Below are 18,480 nucleotides of genomic sequence, written 5' to 3'. Positions count from 1 at the left end.
ATGGCTTATCGAGATGCGGAAGACTGGCACAGGAGAACGTCCAGAAGGCACTACCCTCCCGGCCCGCTACCTGTCGCCGACTATGATTGGCGCTCCGGTGGTGAGACAACATTCGATTCGTTGGCGTACCGAAGACCCAAAGACTTAATACAAGGAACCGATGAGACAGCTTCGTCCCATGAACGAAGCCGAAACTCAAGGAACAGCAGTGGTGCGTCTGTCACCGTCGTCGAGACGATGCCCGTTCTGCCTAGAAACTCAACGACGGAAACCTACAGAAGGGGAAGGTTTCCAGTAGCAGCATACGAATATGATTCTTACGGAGAGGAGGAACCGCTTTCGGCCGGCCGGAGGATGAGTCCAAGGCGTGCCCGAAGCCCGACGGCCGCTCATCATTCGAGACCCCGCCGAGTTTACCAATCGAGGAGGTCATCCACGTCCTCGCGGTCCCGCACCGAGCCCGAGACGGACAAAGAGTCGGAAACTAGTGTGTCGACCCAGGAAGAGAAGCGCCAAAGACGTCACGAGAGGGCCAGGAGGGAGAAGGAAAAGTATGAGTTACGCACTCGTCGACCTGCGGTGGAGGAGCGGCATCGGCCGTCGGGTGAGAAGAAGCCAAAGCGGCGCAGGAAGATAAGGGAGATTGTATATGTAGAGGAGGACGACGATGATGAATCAACTGAGCCTGCACCGCGGCAGTCTCTTGATGAACGCAGTAGATCCCTTGCCCGACACCATTCTCGGCTGTCCCGCTCGGCTTCTGAGAGGCACCAGTCAAGACAGCGCTCCTACAGCCCCATTAGGAAGGCCAGTCATCATCGTCCGTCCCCGAAGACGTACGAGGTCGTCTCAAAGCCTCTAAACTCCTCTAAAAGGTTGGCATATGGAGTGCTCCCTTCTCAGGGTGAGTCTGACATTGTGTTGAACAGACACCCTAGGACACGCTCCTCGGAGGTTGTGTACGCAGACTCCCGTGTCGCCCGTCGCCCCAATAACATTTCAGGGGCCGCATCGCACGTTACATCGCACAGCACGGCTTCCTCGAACAGACGTCCACCCAGTTTCTTGGGCCATATGATCACCGGGAGTGCGCGATCTCACTCGCCCGAGAAGCCGCCCAAGACGTAAGCCACCTCTGCAGAACACTTGACCTAACCAGTGACATACGAGCTAACGCTTACACTGCAGAATCAACTGCGTTGCTTGCTTGGACGACTTTCGCCCTACGAAAATCGCAAAGCTCAAATGCGGCCATCGCATGTGTGATTCGTGTCTGAAGAGACGTTTCAAACTCTCCGTCACTGACTCTCAATCTATGCCTCCCAAGTGCTGCACCTCAGACCTTATACCACTCAAGTATGTAGAGCGCTTATTGTCATCTGACTTCAAGATGAAGTGGAACAAAAAGTATTGGGAATACACAACTCGTAATCGTATATACTGTCCTTCGAGACGGTGTGGGGAGTGGATTAGACCAGGGGATATCCACCGCAGAGGCGGCCGTAAATGCGGAACATGCAAGGCATGCGGTATTGATGTTTGTTGCTCTTGCAAAGGCAAATGGCATTCATCAAGGGCTTGTCCCGATGACGAAGATACCACCAGATTCCTGGAGCAGGCCAAAGAAGCCGGATGGCAACGATGCTACAAGTGCAGCCACATGGTTGAGCTTGAGGAGGGCTGCAACCACATGACATGGTGAGGCGCTAACCATCTCCTCATTAAATTTCGGCACTTGCTGATTGATAACAGTCGTTGCGGAGCACAATTTTGTATGATTTGCGGCGTAAAGTGGAAGAACTGCGAATGCCCGTGGTTCAACTATGATAACCCCGAGGCGAACCGACTCCATGACATGCAAGTTCCTGTCGCAATACAGCGAATGGAGACACTAGATTTAAACACGACGACGCGAAACATCCGACCGATAGTGGAAGCGGAGCGGCCTCCTCGGTCTCGTTCACAAGATTACGACGACAGGCTGGTCCGGAGGTTTCAGGATAACCGTGATGAAGACAATACGCGACGGTTTTCGAGCTATGACGACAATGTTTTAGACAGAGGGTACGGGGATGTTGTCGGTATGGGGAACACGGCAGGGCATTTTATAAATGATGACTATCGCAGAGACGTAGACGACGTATTCGGATCCGGGCCGCCCGTGCCCCCGGCCCCAACGCCACCAGCAGCATTCGAACGACCCACGCCAACGGACTACATGTCGGGGGTCAATCGTGCACGAGGCCTTCCACAGGACTCGATGGGTCAGCGGTTGGCTGAGCGTTTCTCGGAGTATCGAACCAGCCCGGGCGGTCCACGTACGGGCATGGCGCCGACCTCGCCGCATGCAGTTCCTGTTCTCGGTTCGATGACGGCTCCTCCCATGGGACCTCCTCCCCCCATGCCGGCCCCCATGGGAATGGGACCTCCGCCACCAATCCCCATGCTGCGGCGACACACGATGGAGGAGGAGTTGTACAACAGTGCCAGGACGACGCGACCGTCGGAGAGAGTGGTTCCAGGGCGGATGATCCACGATTATGAGAGAGAAGCAGCGGTGCATGCTCCCCACGCCCGAAGGCGCCCGTACACAGAACCCAAATCCTCCACACTCGCCGGCCTCACAGGCCCGGGGCGCGGCATGAACAGGGTATTCGAGTGGCGGAACCATGTCCAGCCAGGTGCACCCGAGGAGAGTGCTCGGGCCTAGGGCAGTCTACTTCCGACAGAAGAATGAGCAGCAAGCTAAAGTATTTAACAGCAATACAGGACATGGACACAGGATAACACATGATTTTACGACGATTTGTTATTTTGCCGTTTTGTTGATGTTGCACATTTGGAGAGGATGTCTGCTGTTTGGTGGGGTTATGCTTGTAAAACTAGGCGTGTGATATCCTCAGTCAGGCGGGCACGGATATAGATATGGTTTAATTTTTCCTTTGGGAGGAGGGACGAGATATACCGCATATGGTCAGGAGCGCCAATCAAGGTTCATTTAGTACCAGCTTACCTGTCTGCCCCTAACAGCTGCCGTTTCTCCGTGAACTCTCTGCGTCGGGCAGCTCGGTTCCCCTTCTGTGCGATACGGCTGGCGGATGATATTGAGTCCCATGTATGGTGTCGTCCGATACCTTGGCCAATGGAGGACGTTGTGAATTCCCATATTGGGGGCTGGCGCGTGTTGCGCACATACACAACGTCCCTGTTTGAAAATGCATCGTGTCACCATGCAACTGTGATGGCCAGTGTCCATGATGTCGTTGGCCAAGAGAAATAGGGCGGTGAATGGAGCGTGGTCAAATTGGCAGTTCGGGATATCGAGGCTTACGGAGTCGGGTCCGGGGTTGGGTCGCAAGGTTATAGGCTGCCTTGAAAAGGCGCATGTGTCTCGGAGGGCAAGCGACGAGGTCAAGTTGGCAGTAATCTGGAATATCATGGGGAAAAACGAAGGAAGGGAACAAGGCGGGCTGCGGGTCTTGACTCGCAATCCTGTGCGGCGTTGGGGGAATCGTGACGTGGATGCCGTTCCTGGCCTGTTGTTCGCATTGATATCCATCTCATATCTCAGGGTACTGCCGGTTACAGTCCTATATGCGACGCCGCATCTCACAGAAACGGAGTGGGATAGCACCCGCACGTCCATGAACGCACGTACACCCCCCCGAAAAATGCCTTGAACAGCTTACACGTCGCATTCAACTGTGACCTGCTCGTCAACATCGGTAACCCTGGTCCATCAGTCCACCCATGCCGATGAAATTGTCGATCGATCGGACCTGGCCCCTTGCCAAGAATCTCGATGCTTGTCCAGAGAGCTTTGTAACTGTGGGTTTTCTGATCTTTCTGTTGTCGTTCGCCTGGGCAACCGTTGAAGATTGAGGAAGATGGGGACGAAGGCGAGGATTGAGGTAGGTGCTGGAGTACTTGTTCTTCCATTAGGGCGAGAAGTGTTACTCGGACCCTTCACCCTCTTTTTCTCACAGACCAATTTGACTTTGTCTTTTCTATTTTTGCGATGACGAGAATACCAGAGCTTGTTACTGCTGTTGTCACAATTCCCCAGAGATGCTTGAGTGATACCCACGAGGGGTGTACTGGACTATGAACGAAAGTCTCTCAACCTGCCAAGAGGAAACGGGGAGAGCCCTGTATCCGGATGAGGCGGTTTGTGTTCGTTCCTAGGAGACATGTGAGTACTGGGAGGGGCGATAGATTAAGGCGGGGTTGCAGTTAGTCTAAATAAGGCGAGCTAAGCAAAAGGTACTTTGAGCTTAGCAGACAACTTCCATGTCGGATCAAGTGGAAGTCGATAAAAACAAAGGGGAAAAAAGAAAGACCGGTGGTGGGGGCAAAACAGAGAGATCGGAGCCCTTGGGCTTACATTTCTCCTTGAGTAATACACATCTGGTTGGGCTTGGGTACCAGTAGAGACACTCAGGACACTTGAAAACTTACCGCAACGAGGTACGTATAGTCTGTAGGAGAAAGTAGGCACGAGGGGGTAGTCTTTTGGGCCCAAGGTCCAGGGCTTCCGAGCTGTCTCGCCCAATGACGCGCCGAGTCGAGTGACTTTCCTTCCCAAATGTTGCATCATTGTCCTGTGCGCGCTGCACAGCACCCGTGCTTAGCGTCCCCGGCTTCTTGGATTTCCTCGTGCCTTCACTGCCATCACACCCGGGCTATGGCTGCTTCCGTTCTTGCTCCTGCTCGTGCTGCTATTGCTGCCATCGCTGCTGCCGAAGCTGCTGCTTCTGTAACTCGAGAAGTCAGGCACGCAAAACCCGGGTCCGAACGAACCTTGGGAGCTGCTCTCTGTACAGTCAGATTAGGCCCAATACTTTTTGCGGGCTAAGACAACCACCCAGCAAGATCTGCACTTGCGCTCATGCTCTTTATCCCATCGTCTTCCCTCCCTCTCTTCCCATCTTACCCTTTCCTGACTTCGGATATACCTCACATGCCCTTACGAGTTTTCCTCCCACCATCCGTACGAATGCGAGATCGAACACGCGACCGGATTCCAATTATCTGTTAGCCCGTACTATCGGCTTCTACCTCAGTCCATCACTCCCTGCGCAGCTTCCTACCGTTATTCTCTACTTCACCGAACATCGACCTGGCCGGACATGACGGTGCCAGAAACGGATCGACGATAGTAGCACCTCCGTCAACATATATATCCGCCGACCCTTCCTGTTACTGTTCTACCTCCGCACCGGTCCTTTCCGTCGGCTGAGTAAATACACACCGCCAACGGCACGATGCTTCTCGTTTACCAAGTCGGTAGCGTTAGGATCGGAGAGGTCGTCCGCTACACCGTGACCTACACGCCCTCGCAGGACCGTATCCTACCATCACCTGAACGTCTCTACCTACGCGTCCGTAACACGTCGGCAATCGCCCTTCGTGCCGCCTTCGTCCACGGTCCATACACACTCTCCGCGGCCGCTTATCCATCCAACTTCAACCCCAATGTCAAGTTCGCGAACCCTCGCCGCTATGGCGTTCCCGAATTTGAGCCCATGCTCAAGGCAGGTGGCTCCTGGGAATGCGAGCTAGTCGTCCCCGAGCATATAAGGCAAAGCGCAGGAACTGGGGGAGGCAGTCACTTTGGTGGATCACCAGAGCAGCAAAACGAGAGCGCCTCTTGGGTCGTTGAAGTGTCGTCACAGGTCATTTTCTCAACCTCTGCCACTGTGGGATATGAAGTGACTGTGGCAAGAGACGCCAAATCATTAAATCTTAGCTACTCGCTACCTGTCATTGGTGGCCAGGCGCAAGTTCCACAACCCGGCAAAATCGCCGATCACCAGCAGAGCATCGGAGCCAAAGACGGCCACCATCCTGCACAGCCAAAGGGCGTTTTCTCCAAGGCGGTACATCTCAAGGTGGAAGACACAGCCGCGCTGTGGAATACTCCGAGGCTTCCGGGCTGGGATGACCTCAACATGGACCGACTTAAGAGTCGGCCTCGCAAGGATCAACCCGTCGAGAGTGTCGCCCAAAACAAAGAAAGTGAAGAGAAGAAACCAGAGGAAAAGCCGAAGAAAGTGCATTTAGTCGTCCTCACCCATGGGCTTCACAGTAACCTTGGGGCGGACATGTTGTACCTGAAAGAGAGCATTGATGCAACCGTTGCCCAGGCCAAGATCGATGCCAAGGCAAGACGTGCCAAGGAACGCGCAGAAAAGAAAAGCAAAGAACAAACTGAGACCGACAGCGGCAATCCTTCATCAGAACATAATGCTGCTCAAGAAGACTCCCCTGCCGAGGACGATGGTGACGATGAAGAGGTTATCGTCAGGGGCTTCTCGGGCAATGCGACGAGGACAGAGAGGGGTATCAAATACCTGGGTAAGAGACTAGCCAGATATGTCCTCTACATGTCCTACCCCGACCAACCTTACCTGCCGTCTAGACGAAGGCCTGCAGAATCAGCAGTTGCTGCCGTTTTCAACAAATCTGATCCAGACAGCTCTAAAGCAGTTCACAGACACAGCACAATACACAAAGAGGAGATTGAAGAGAAGCGTCCATTTACTATCACGAGCATCAGTTTTATCGGGCATTCACTGGGTGGTTTAATACAAACATACGCCGTGGCGTACATCCAAAAACATTCACCGGAATTTTTCAACTTAATCAAACCCATCAACTTCGTCGCCCTGGCTACACCTTTTCTTGGCCTCAGCAACGAAAACCCATTATACTTAAAGTTTGCATTGGACTTCGGTCTTGTTGGCCGAACAGGCCAAGATCTCGGCCTCACGTGGCGGGCACCAACCATTGCGAGGAGTGGATGGGGGGCCATTGTCAGCAACCTGGGCGAGAGTGCGCATAAGAGAGTCATGGGCGAGGTTCAGCCTGAGTCGAAACCTTTGCTGAGGATCCTACCAACAGGACCGGCCCACACGGCTCTCAAAAAATTCCGTAACCGGACGGTATATTCTAATGTTGTCAATGACGGCATTGTGCCTCTAAGAACCAGTTGCCTTCTGTTCCTGGATTGGCAGGGTCTGGGACGTGTAGAAAAGGCAAGACGAGACGCCGGTTTAGTTGAGACTCTGGTCGGCGCTGGTTGGGCCGAGTTGACTGGTGGCAGCTTGGCACCCACCCCACGGAGAACAAGCGCACTTCCGCCGGAACAAGAAGAGACCCCAGACGACCATTCTGGCAACATTACGCCAACAGCCCCGTCCAACGCTGTTGAGGTTCCGCAACCGCCTCGGAATGCGATGATGGAGGATGACAGGGCGAGTTTGCGATCGGTACCTACGCCATATAATGAGGATGGACCTGCTGGGACCAAAGACCCGACACACACCGGCCCACTCGCCGGCCTGTTCTCGATGTTCAAGAGCAATGAGACCACGCAGCCAAAAGCCCCTGGCATGTCTAACAAACAACATAAGATTTACCGGAGAAGTCAGACTATCAACTTTGACGAAATTTCTCAGTCATCGGGTCAGTCCAAAGTTACTGCCGGCCACGAGCTTGAACGAGACGAGAACCAGCACATCGCCCCGCCGAGAACAAGTTTCTTCGAATCAGCCCACGACCTCATCAATCCTAAGATCCCTACCACCGAGTACCTAATTGACCCTTCCAAGCGACCTCGAGCAATCTTCCACGATCGTGTGTACCAACCGGCCGATATCCCGCCCCCACCGCTGAAGAAAAAGCCTACTGGCTCGTTGGCGTCTCGCAGGAGTACTTTCCGACGCGCCGCTTCCACTGGGTCTGGAGGCTCAAGGACGAGCACGGACTCGTCTCCTCAGCCATCACAGCGCTTCTCACACGAAGGCACAATGGACTCATCCAGAGATTACGATGATACAGCCAATACAAACCCAGACAAGGATCCGGACGAGGAGATCGACGGGTCGCAGATGCGGGTTGAGGAAAAGATTGCCCGTGCCTATCACCGTGGGTTGGCGTGGAGGAAAGTTCTTGTTAAGCTTGAGCCAGACGCCCACAACAACATCATTGTCCGCCGTATGTTCGCCAATGCCTATGGCTGGCCAGTTGTCAAGCACCTAGTCGATGCCCACTTCAGCGATTCTGCTACGGCCAGAACGCGGGATGCCGATGAGCCGACTGGTGAAAGGGCCTACGACATAAGTCAACCACCGACTAAGTTTGGCGACGAGGTTAAAGACAGTACCGCAGACCCCACCAAGGATGGCTCAAACAAAGTATCGGGAACGGCTTTGTTGTCTCCAAACTCTGAAAGAGAAGCAGAAGATATGGTCCCGGATATGCAGCCACCGCCTAAGCGCCGTTCGTCATCACGAAGCTCCTCGGCAAGCCCACCGAGGATCACTAGATCACCTCGCCCACGTCCTGAGAGGGTGGATTCAGTGACCTGGAGCGACCGCGACTGGGCAGATAGTGATGATAGCGAAACGACGGCGACGACAGCTAGCGCCAGGAGTCCCACGGCAACAGAAGCGGAGTTCAAGAATAAGGACAAGGACGGGCTACGCGCGCCAACACCACTTGTGAATTGGAACTGGACAGAAAAGATTGTGGGCAGAAGGGCATCGAGTCGTAAGACATCGCCTAAGCCGGACACAAAGGCTGACATCAACGGTGTGGACTGAGCATGAGATACTCTGCACGCCGAACAATGAGCTTGCACATTGCATGCTCGTACACGGAACTGACGTACATTCATACATCCATACATATTGATTTAATCGATGAGATCACGTCGTAATGAACCACGCGCAGCGGATGGAGCTTCTCTGATCCTCAGAATAGCAAATTCCCATTTTAACTCGCGGTAGACCTGTAGCTAGATGAAGCGAATAAAAGGTTTCGATTTATTCCTGTTTTCTTACAAGGACTTTGTTCGTAGAGCGTGGGCATGTAAGTCAACGCTCGCTTATTAGCAATCATACGGAAACTTGGCCTAGTCACCATATCTTCTTCCCACTTCTACATCCCCTCAGACAGATGAACCTCGGCCTTTTGAGTGATAAAGACGTGGGACCATAAAAAAAAAGAAAACAATGAAATCGAGCTTCCTCAAGATGATGCAGCAATGAGAAAAGATTTGGACGAACAGGGAATCGAACCCTGGACCACTCACATGCTAAGCGAGTATTATACCACTAAACCATTCGCCCTTTATTGTTGAATGCAATGATAGCAACAAGATACAAGAGTGATTATTGCTCTGCAGTGGACCCACCCCGGCAGTACTCTCTCGCACAATCAATTGCCTCGAATAACGATTGAATATCAAAACACTGTGCTAGGTGTTGTTCAACGTTGAGTAGATTAACTTAAGCCTCCATACTGCTGTAAGTCTCTGAACCACCAAACCCAAAAAGCCAACAGGTAGGGGGCTTGGCGTGGAACAAGCAGGCAGCCAGTCTTGCCTGTGAACTTTCTATTCTGGGAGGGTGTGTATACGTGCGACTGCAAAGTCGTAATAGGAGGGGGTAAGGTATAAGGGCAAAACACCTGCTCGAGTCAGCCCATGTTCGTCCGATGAGAATCGCCAGCGAAACGACACACGCACAGATGTCATGGGGATTGGGTTACCTCAATTCAGGAAGTCTCGATCCCTTCTACCAGGGACACCTCAAAGAACGACTCTGAAAATCGCACAACGTGCTCCTTGGCCTCCTTCTCCCCATCCTTGACATTCCACCTGCTCCGGTCTGATTCCCAGGTAATCTTTGCGATCTTTCTACTGCCATCATCGCCGCTGTCTGCCGCGGGAACAACCATGATTTTCGCGATAGGGAATTGTGTCCAGCTCCTGGCAAAAATGATCGCATCTTGCCCGTTCCCGCTGTTGTTGTCCCTGTCGTCATGTTCCACGACGTGGACAATTACCCAGCGGTCCTCCATCTGCTGCGGTTGGAAACCCTTCTTCATGCGCTCCCACCCGGCGGCAGGGATGACGTGCGCATTGTCCCACGGCGCCGAGACCGGCTTGGAGAACTCGAACTTTCTCTCCTGGCTCATTGTCTTGATGCTGTCTCCCGCGCGTGTCCCGGGTGTTGTTTCTGCTATTGGTTGTGATGGTGACGGTTGTCGAGACTTGCCGGCACGTTCAATATCCGGAGCACTGTCTGGTCTAGCTTATGAGTTGCTATTCATATGCCTTGTTTCTAGGGAGGCCAGTGTTCAAGATGGACTATCGTTTCTCTAGCTGTTCTCCAGTATTTATCCCACTTCGAGCTGATGAATGCCAATGCTGACGCATACACGCTTACGCGAGGGAGCTTTCGTGTCAGATGACTTAAGCCAGCTTATTGGTTTACCTGGCCGAGCTAGGCATCACTGCACATCTTTCCAGCACATTGCTGTGCCTAACGGGACGCCCACTACATCTGGAATGTACTCGACTTCAGCAAGGCAGAGTCAATAGCAAAAGGGTGATTGGGCTCGGAGTATGTCGCCTACTCCAACTGTAAAAGATATCTTCCGTGTGCATATTTCCGATATAATGCTGTAAACTGATATATATACGTTAACCAAACTAATGACTAGGTATCTATTTACAGCCTGCGCAGGTCGGCACACATTGCAACGCTGGACCTTCGGACGCAGTGATTTTGATATGTTTTGTTCTTCTTTCGTTCTTAGTCTATTCGCTGTATCTGCGACAATGCAAGCATGAGGCGACCCCTTGTCCGACGGCCTTTGGTAAAGCAGGCACTTCTCAACTTGACAGGCGGGGGAAAAATTGCAGGACAAAGGTGGAGCTGTGGGCACAAGACGCCATGTTATAGACGCCTCTCCATCTGCAAAATCAAAATGTACAAGGGAACCTAGCCCAGCCTTTCTCCCCCCAGGGTATCGCCATTTTCAGCCATATTCCAACTCCTAGCTCATTGCCATGTATAGACATGACTCCAATGCCTCTTCCCATTTCACTTTTCGCCCCATGTACAGATCCTCAACTCAGATACAAGATATTAAAAATAAAACAAAAGTCTTGACAGCCAAAGACCGCTGCCCCCGGACAAGGTACGAGGGTAGAAAGGGAACAGTCCAGTACAGTGACGTCGAGAATATAATAATGCGGTTGGGGTCAGGCCGACAACCGCCAGGTCCTGTGAGCCCACAGGTAGAAGGTTACCTATTGCCAGACAAGAATTGAAAACAAAGGCAGAAAAAAAGGAAAGAAATCTTTCGAGCAGATAGCTCATGGCCAAAGGCATATATACCAAATATACCCTCTCTAAATGCCATCGGTGCGATACCGGGCAACCGCCAGGCATCTCATTCAAACAGGATCCTCCCGAAGGGTATCGAAGCATAATATGGTGACAGATATGGAAAATGGCGTCTAGGTCGTCAATCAGTTCCAACCGAGCGAGTTCTCAGCAGCAACTGGTGCTGAGATGTACGCGGTCCTTGCCGAGTTGCCCATGCCGCTACGGTTTGTCCGGCCACTGCCGTGGCTTTCTCGGCCGCCTGCAACTCCGCCGTAGTTGGAGAAGTCCCGGCTCATCAATGCACCACCCATCATAGCAGGGCTACCATTGCCAGTGTAACGCATCTCAGATGAGGTGAGCGAGCTTGCACGGCGGTGGCCTTGCTTCTTCTGCTTGTAGCGGCGGGCAATAATGAACATGGCGGCACCGTACGCAGCAGCAACACCAACAGCGCCGATACCGATGGCAGCCGCAGTACCCTTCTGCATGGGGGTCTGTTGGTTGCTATCGGAGTTGAAGGGATCGTTATTGTTGGTAGGGTTGTCAGAAGAAGAACCGCCATCACCGCCAGTGGCATTAGGGTCATCCTCCATGCCAGGAATGATCTCGATAGCGGGGTTGATGTTCTGGGTAAGGTTGTAGACAAGCTGGTCCGGGTTGTTGTAGATGGCAGAGTTCGGAATCTTGATGTCCATGCGCAGCGTATCAACCATGCTTCTGGGGTAGTAGAACTTAGCAAGAGTAGTGATGTAACCAAGGGTCTGAGAAGTGTCGTAAGGCACAAGCTTTGTCATCTGGATCTGACTGATGTCCAGCCCAGCAGCGTCGGCTAGGGCCTTAGGAAGACAGGTAAAGATCTGGGCGGCGGCATTTGGGTTCTTGCTGACATGGTGATAGTTTTCGCCGTGCAAGAAACCAATCTGCAGAAGCATGGTATCCTTGGGTTGCTGGACATTGGGATCCGGTGGGCTGATAACCTTGGGCAGATCGGACGGTAAGGGGACAGTCGTAGTAGGGGCCAGGGCTTCGGTAGGCGTGCTGAGCGACGTAGACTGCTCCACGATGATGGTAGTGGGAAGCCAAGATTGAGAGTCAGTGATCGTAGCAGTGGCAGGGACGCTAGTGACGACAGGAGTCGTCGTAGCAGGCGGAACAGTAGGCGTACTCTCCACGGAGGTTTCCGGGGGAACCACTGTCGAGTTCACGGGAATAGCAGTTGATGTGGTCAAAGGAAGCTCCGTAGCAGTGGGCACAGAGGTCACTGGGACAGATGACTCTGTAGTTACAGCCGTCTCATTCGCGATCGTAGTTGCCGGGACAGAAGGAGTAAGCGTCGGGATAGAGGTCACAGTCTCAGATTCCGTAGTGTTGCCAACAGAGGTGACAGACGTAGGGACATCGGTGGTGTTCGGAAGTTCCGTAGTGGACGTTACTGGCGGCTCGGTGGATGTGGAGTTCACGGGAATTGGCTCAACAGAGCCGGTTTCTGTCGTAGTGGGGACGGGAATCGAGGTGCTATCCGTCAGCGTCGCAGGAACGCTGGTGATGGTTTGGTCCACAGGAAGCTCCGTAGCGGTAGAGTTGACAACAGCATCAGAGGAAAGTGGAGGCGTGGGTTGCGACACAGGGATATCCGTCGAGGACGTAATGTTGACAACGGAATCGCTGGGAATCGGGAGAGACGTAGTAGGATCAGTAGAAACCTCAACCGCTGAGGTGATGTTTACGATAGGATCAGTCGGGACCGGAAGCGTCGTGGTAGGGTCAGTCGGAGCAGGGAGAGCAGTGGGCGTCGGAATGGGAATGTCAGATGACGAGACGACAGGTGCCTCAACGGAAGTAGCGTTGACAATCGGTTCGGTGATGTTCGTGGGGAGCACAAGATCGCTAGAGATCAAGGAAACGATAGGCTCCAGTGGATTGGCGGGCTTGGTAGTTTCAGTCGTCTCGGAGGAAGCAGTAGCCGTCAACTGTTGGGCAACAGATGTGGTCGTCTCGGCGGGTAGCGAGACAGGCAAGTCAGAAGCTGACGCGACAGGCTCAGTGACATTGACGCCAGGAACAACGCTTGGAGCGGCAACGCTGCTAGAGGTTTCCTGCTCAGGAGTCGAAGTACGCTCAGGCTCGCTGGCAGGCGTCTTCGATTCGGCGCTCGAAGTCGGGGTTACGACGCCGGAAGGAGCCAGGAGGATTCCGGACGAGGGAACAGAGGTGCTCGACTCAGGCACAGATGTGGAAACAGCCTCAGTGGTAGGTGCGACCGAACTCGTAGGTGCGGCCTCGCTTGTGGGCACCACTTCACTGGTAGGTGCGCCCTCGCTTGTAGAGGCAACGTTGGTGCTAGAAGTGGTAGTCTCGGTGGTGACAGGAGCAATTGAACTAGAAACAGCTTCTGAGGTGGAGGATGCGATAGTGCTAGACCCAGTGTCGTTGGGTCCACGAGCGGCATCGGTAGGCTGAGCTGAGCTGGCCTCGGACGTAGATGCAGGGATCGATTCGACCACATCGGAAGAGGCGGTAGTGGTCTCGGGAGCGCTCGAGGGTTGGTTCGGAACACTGGACTCGGCCGCCGTTGGCGCGGCTTGCTGAGTGGTTGACGACGGGGGTTCGCTCGTTGGAACAGCTGAGGTGTCACTGCTGGTGGGCAGGACAATGACAGGCGGCAAGCCAGCGGTAGAACTAGAGCCGCTTGTCGTAGTCTCGGTCGTCGGATCGAAAATAATCGTGCTTGAAATCACGATGGTCGTTACCCTGCCATCGGGAAGAGTCGAAGTCGATAGGGACACGGTGGATTCGGCAGCTCCTGGTTCATTGACCTCGGTAGGGGCAACCGTGGTGGTCGGCACAGGTGGTTCGGTGGTCGAAGCCACTGTTGACGCAGGGTTGGGGTTGAGAGAATCGGTCAAGCGGGTCAAAAAGTCACCAAAAGAAGAGCTGAAAGGGTCCGACGTTGACGATTCGAACGGCGTGCTCTCAGGTGCTGGGAACGTCTCGGGTCGCGTGTTTGTCGAGTTTGTAAATTGTCTCTTGACGTGACGGGGGAAGTAGATTTTGGGCTTCTCTTGGTCGGCGCAGACGGTTGTGGCCAAGCCCAAGGCAGCGGCCAGAAGAACTTGTTTGGCGTGCATGATTCCTTTCCGGCGGCAGCTCCGATTATCGTATATTGAAAATGGGGTTTAAGCGATTGTGTAAGATACCAGTCTTGGTAGAGTATAGTTGTGTCTCGATTGACTGTTAGCCCAGCGCCTGGCAGGTATGAATTACACAGCAACTCACTTGTCAGGGGTGTTTCTGAACGAATGTACTTGACAAGGTATTGTCAAAGAGTGTAAGTCTAAGTTTCGTGTGGTGGTTTGTTAAAAATGAGTGACTCGACGAGAAATCGTCGGATAGTGCGAGAAGGACGTCGTTTAGTTGTCCGTCACGGCTTGAAAAATTACAGCAGTTCCCGATCGCGAATTCATGAGGAAGTTGGCATTTGTCCGCAAGACCTCCGGAGGGCCGTCAAATCAGTGCAGAGCACATAAGAGGGCGGAAGGACGACGTGACGATGGACCGGGAAGGTGCGAAAGGGGCGCAGGTTGAGAATCGAAGAATCGACGTCGCCTAATGGATTCTTGACGGAGGCGAGTCGAAATCGATATCGACGGTCGAAGACGAGGTCGGGTGAGGTGGGGGCGGTAGAAGAGGAGAGCGAGCGAGAGGAGTAGAAGGCAAACTGAAAGGAAAAGCGAGGGTGGTAAAGGAATGGAAGGGGACAGGAAAGAATGTGGATGGAACGAGGCAGCAGAAGGATGGGAGATTGATTGATTGATGGAAACACACGACAAGGGACGGGTGACAAGACGGGGGGTACGGGCGGACTGGGGAGAGAAAACAGGGATGGGGGTGGCAGAAGGGAGGAGGGAGTGGGAGGGGGAAGGGGCCTTAGATGGGATGGGCTGGGATGGTGATGGGATGGAGAGAGTTGGAATGGCAGAAAAGCCGGGCACTGCTGGGCTATAGTAATTGGCAGGTCCAGGCACGAAATAGAGGATGTGCAGGGGGGGTGTAGCCACCCAATTTTCTGTCGTAGTAGCAAGTGTTTTTTTTTTTTTTTATTAATCTTGCTCCGTCCTTGGTGCCAGTCCAGCCAAGTCCTGTTCGTCCACCTGCACCAGCGGCTGCACACGCCCACCACCACTCACGCCCCCCCCCCCCCCCTTTTTTTTTATTTTTTTTCTCTCACTCTCTCAAGTGTTGCTCAAAGTCCCTGCACTTCCCCTACCTAACTTAGCAACTTGGTGAGGAGCACCAGGGCCTGCAGGTGAGCCAAGGCCGAGCGGATAGATCACTTTGCACACACACACACACATTGTGATGAATACACAACAGCCAGCCCAAGCTACGTAGTGCGGATGTAAGCTGCGTACTATTCAGTGGCTGCTAACCTTTCTTATGCCAGCTAGCCTGAACCGGTACAACTCAGCAACGGCCGCTGATATTTTGTCCAAGGAAAGGTAAGCCCCGCAGTAACAAATGCAGCTCATCTCACGCGCTGCCTCACTACCTATGTACGACACGACATCTTGGCCGAGAATCAAGAACAACTGAACACAATCGCACGCGTCAGCTATCAGGTTCGTACACCTACAGTACGCCCCATTCTAAAATGGCGGCAGATACGGGCGAAGTAGCGTCTCGCATGTACTGTTGTGGCGCGCCTGTCGGTGATTGAACTGTTCATATCAGGCGAGCCTGTTAGGACGGACGACATGGATTGAGATGAGGTGGATAAGGGTCAAATGTGAGCAACATTCGAATATTGTAGTCCCACATCCGCCCGAAGCTTGAGTTTTGAGAACTAAGTAGCCCGTAACTGCCTTGCTCTTCACTGAAAATGTGGTGTAGACAACCCGGTCGCAGTGGATAAGAAAGAAAGTGTTCACAAGTCGCTGAGAAGGGAATTGGCGCTGAGCACAATACTGGATTGCTCAGTGTGGCTAGGATCCCTTTACTTGTGCAGGCGTCCGCATCCAGGATCTGCCCCTCCACTCGCAGGTACAAACATATTAGGGAGTTTGGGAGAGACAAGTCCACAGGCCGTCCAAGCAGTCAGTGTCCCTGCATCGCATCCCATTTTGCTAACAAATAACGAGTGCACACCCAGCCGTTGGTCGGTTAGTTGTCTTGAATAATGTAAGGTGGAAGAGTCAAAGTCGGGAACGCTGGGTCAGATCAATTTGACAACTCTGGCCGCACGAGACTATGGCGTTGTACCGGCGATAACGGGCTCAAGGCACGTTTTTGGTCAGTTGGTGACCATTTTTGGCCGTCGTTAGCATCGTCCCTCTTGAATTGCTGACGTTTGCGGTGGGCCGGGTGGAATAGCCTGGAAATGACATTTCTGTTCTGGTCGTGGTCTACCGTCCAGGTCGCCTTACCGAAGCGGCAGTGCTGCTAGGGCCGACGGCGCACTACCTACCACCGCCGCGACGAAAAGGCCCTTGACCGCCCATGCCTTCCGTAATAAATGGGCTTGGCCTTGTCACTCCTGTGTGTGCATGCGCGTGCGTTGGATTGGCAGATCCAGGATTTGGTACCTGATTATCAGCCAACGCAAATACGGGTATCAGAATAGTGTCTTGTAGGAGAGGCGGCAAGAACAGGTGCTGGTGGAGTCGCCATAGCGACGTTTACAGCGTCCGTCGACTAAGGATGGTGGGAAGATGGGAACATGGTACTTACTCAAGTCAGGGCCCATGGTCCAAAGTTGTGAGATTTCGTCCCACTGTGGTTTGCACACTAGTGTGATCGTGCGCTATTGCTTTTTGGGGCGCTGGCTAAAAATGGGCGACCTGACGGTGGATGACTACCGTTGTTAGAGCCTGGAGAAGCACGAGGTGGCAGCTCAATCTGTACGTACCTTTCTTCGCAGTAGCTTGTTACCCTTCGTGCTGCTTATTTCAGGGTGAGAATACGTAATCAACCGGGGAACATGGCGTTGGGGCCTGGACCACGTTCAGAGAAGAAAGTACTTGCTTGTAAGTGTTAATTTTGCAAGTAAAGAAAGTCACACCCCATTAGCCATCTACTACGTACACTAGTAAGCGAGTGACGGGTCAGTCCAGCTGCTTAGCCTACCTGCCTGTTCTTATGTCCGGGGCTGGTTGCTCCTTCCAGGATGGAAAACAGTGGGGCGGTTCAGGGGGAATCTGCCAAGCGGAAGCTGTTGATTGGCTGTTGGTCTGGAAGCCGACGCTACGGGCAATTTTGCGCCGCTCAGCCCTTGCAGACGGTGCTCAGGAGCTCCGCAAGGTATCTCACCCTCCTCCAGGACCTCTTAGTCTTCCTACCAACCAGCTTTTCTTCATCTCACTGGTCTTACATTCCTGCGCCGATGCATGCAAATGTCGGCCATGCGAGAGCGTCTGTCCTTTTGCTGCTTTCCGCCATACACAATCCTTCTCCTCTGCTGCTACACTAACCCTGGGGCATGGGGTCATGTGGAAGCTCAGAACATACTTGACCGTTGATCTTTACCCACGGCAGCACTCCGGAAGAAGGAGCGCCCTGACCAAACAGTCGAAGCTTGGGAGAATCCCGACTAAGACGAAATGACAATCGGAGGCAATCTGCCTTGTCTGCAACTACAATTGTGGAAATCGCGCAACATGCTCCGCTGCGGTTTACTCGTCAACCTGCTGTTTCTCTCAACTTCCCCTCGTTCGTTGACTGACACTGACTCCGCTTGACCTCTCAAATCACAACTGCAACCTACCTTTGAGCTCAATCAGTCGCTCAATCCGCCAATCGTCATCTGCCGCTCAGTAGCTGTCTGTCTTTCAGCCTTCCTTCCACGTTCCCCTCTGTACCTTGAGTTCCTTGAGGCTTGTCTGTTCCCTGAGTCCGGCGCAGGCATGCAGTACTGTGTTGTTTTTATTGTCTTCTCTTGTGGCATTGCAACCCTCTCATGGTGCCTGAAATTGAAGCTTCAAAGCTCAGACCGCTCGCTACCTGCAGTTCAATAATGACACCTTCACTACCCTGGGACTTGCCTTCTTACCGTAACATTCGTGCCTCACCAATTATCCACATCAGCATTGGTGTTTTGTTCGCTTTTCGCATATACTACACAGACCAAGGTTCAAGTCGACATTGACAGGGTTATAAACATTGTTCCCTAAAATACAGACACGGGCGCGCACACAAATCCGGTTGCGTAGAGACCATTGTCACCTTTAGCTATGCCGTGTCGCTTGCTCATCACCAACGGGACCAACGGGGCCGACGCACGGCTGATCAGCACCTAAAAGAT

General features: G+C 53.1%; 5 protein-coding genes across 5 annotated transcripts; 2 read left to right on the top strand and 3 right to left on the bottom strand.

Annotated features, from left to right (window-relative positions):
* On the top strand, positions 1-2,710 carry CTRU02_212053 (ibr domain-containing protein; the record flags this gene model as incomplete). The annotated part of the gene is made up of 4 exons (XM_070205771.1): positions 1-875; positions 930-1,124; positions 1,189-1,698; positions 1,753-2,710. 4 exons carry the CDS (start codon positions 1-3, stop codon positions 2,708-2,710), a joined length of 2,538 nt encoding a protein of 845 aa, XP_070060584.1.
* Positions 2,711-5,264: 2,554 nt separating this feature from the next.
* CTRU02_212052 (lipase ROG1) lies at positions 5,265-8,606 on the top strand (the record flags this gene model as incomplete). Its single annotated transcript, XM_036725120.1, has 1 exon — positions 5,265-8,606. The coding sequence occupies one exon, from the start codon at positions 5,265-5,267 to the stop codon at positions 8,604-8,606; it is 3,342 nt and encodes a 1,113-aa protein (XP_036583285.1).
* A 955-nt stretch (positions 8,607-9,561) lies between these two features.
* On the bottom strand, positions 9,562-9,984 carry CTRU02_212051 (uncharacterized protein; the record flags this gene model as incomplete). The annotated part of the gene is made up of 1 exon (XM_036725121.1): positions 9,562-9,984. One exon carries the CDS (start codon positions 9,982-9,984, stop codon positions 9,562-9,564), a length of 423 nt encoding a protein of 140 aa, XP_036583286.1.
* A 1,342-nt stretch (positions 9,985-11,326) lies between these two features.
* On the bottom strand, positions 11,327-14,311 carry CTRU02_212050 (mucin family signaling protein; the record flags this gene model as incomplete). Its single annotated transcript, XM_036725122.1, has 1 exon — positions 11,327-14,311. One exon carries the CDS (start codon positions 14,309-14,311, stop codon positions 11,327-11,329), a length of 2,985 nt encoding a protein of 994 aa, XP_036583287.1.
* A 2,483-nt stretch (positions 14,312-16,794) lies between these two features.
* CTRU02_212049 (uncharacterized protein) lies at positions 16,795-16,926 on the bottom strand (the record flags this gene model as incomplete). The annotated part of the gene is made up of 1 exon (XM_036725123.1): positions 16,795-16,926. The coding sequence occupies one exon, from the start codon at positions 16,924-16,926 to the stop codon at positions 16,795-16,797; it is 132 nt and encodes a 43-aa protein (XP_036583288.1).
* Between the last annotated feature and the right edge of the window lie 1,554 nt (positions 16,927-18,480).

The sequence above is a fragment of the Colletotrichum truncatum genome (assembly GCF_014235925.2).
Source record: "Colletotrichum truncatum strain CMES1059 chromosome Unknown Contig_0008, whole genome shotgun sequence".
NCBI classification, from domain to species: Eukaryota; Fungi; Ascomycota; class Sordariomycetes; order Glomerellales; family Glomerellaceae; genus Colletotrichum; species Colletotrichum truncatum.
The sequence above is the reverse complement of the archived record's forward strand: the minus strand, read 5'-3'. Positions and strand labels throughout refer to the sequence as shown.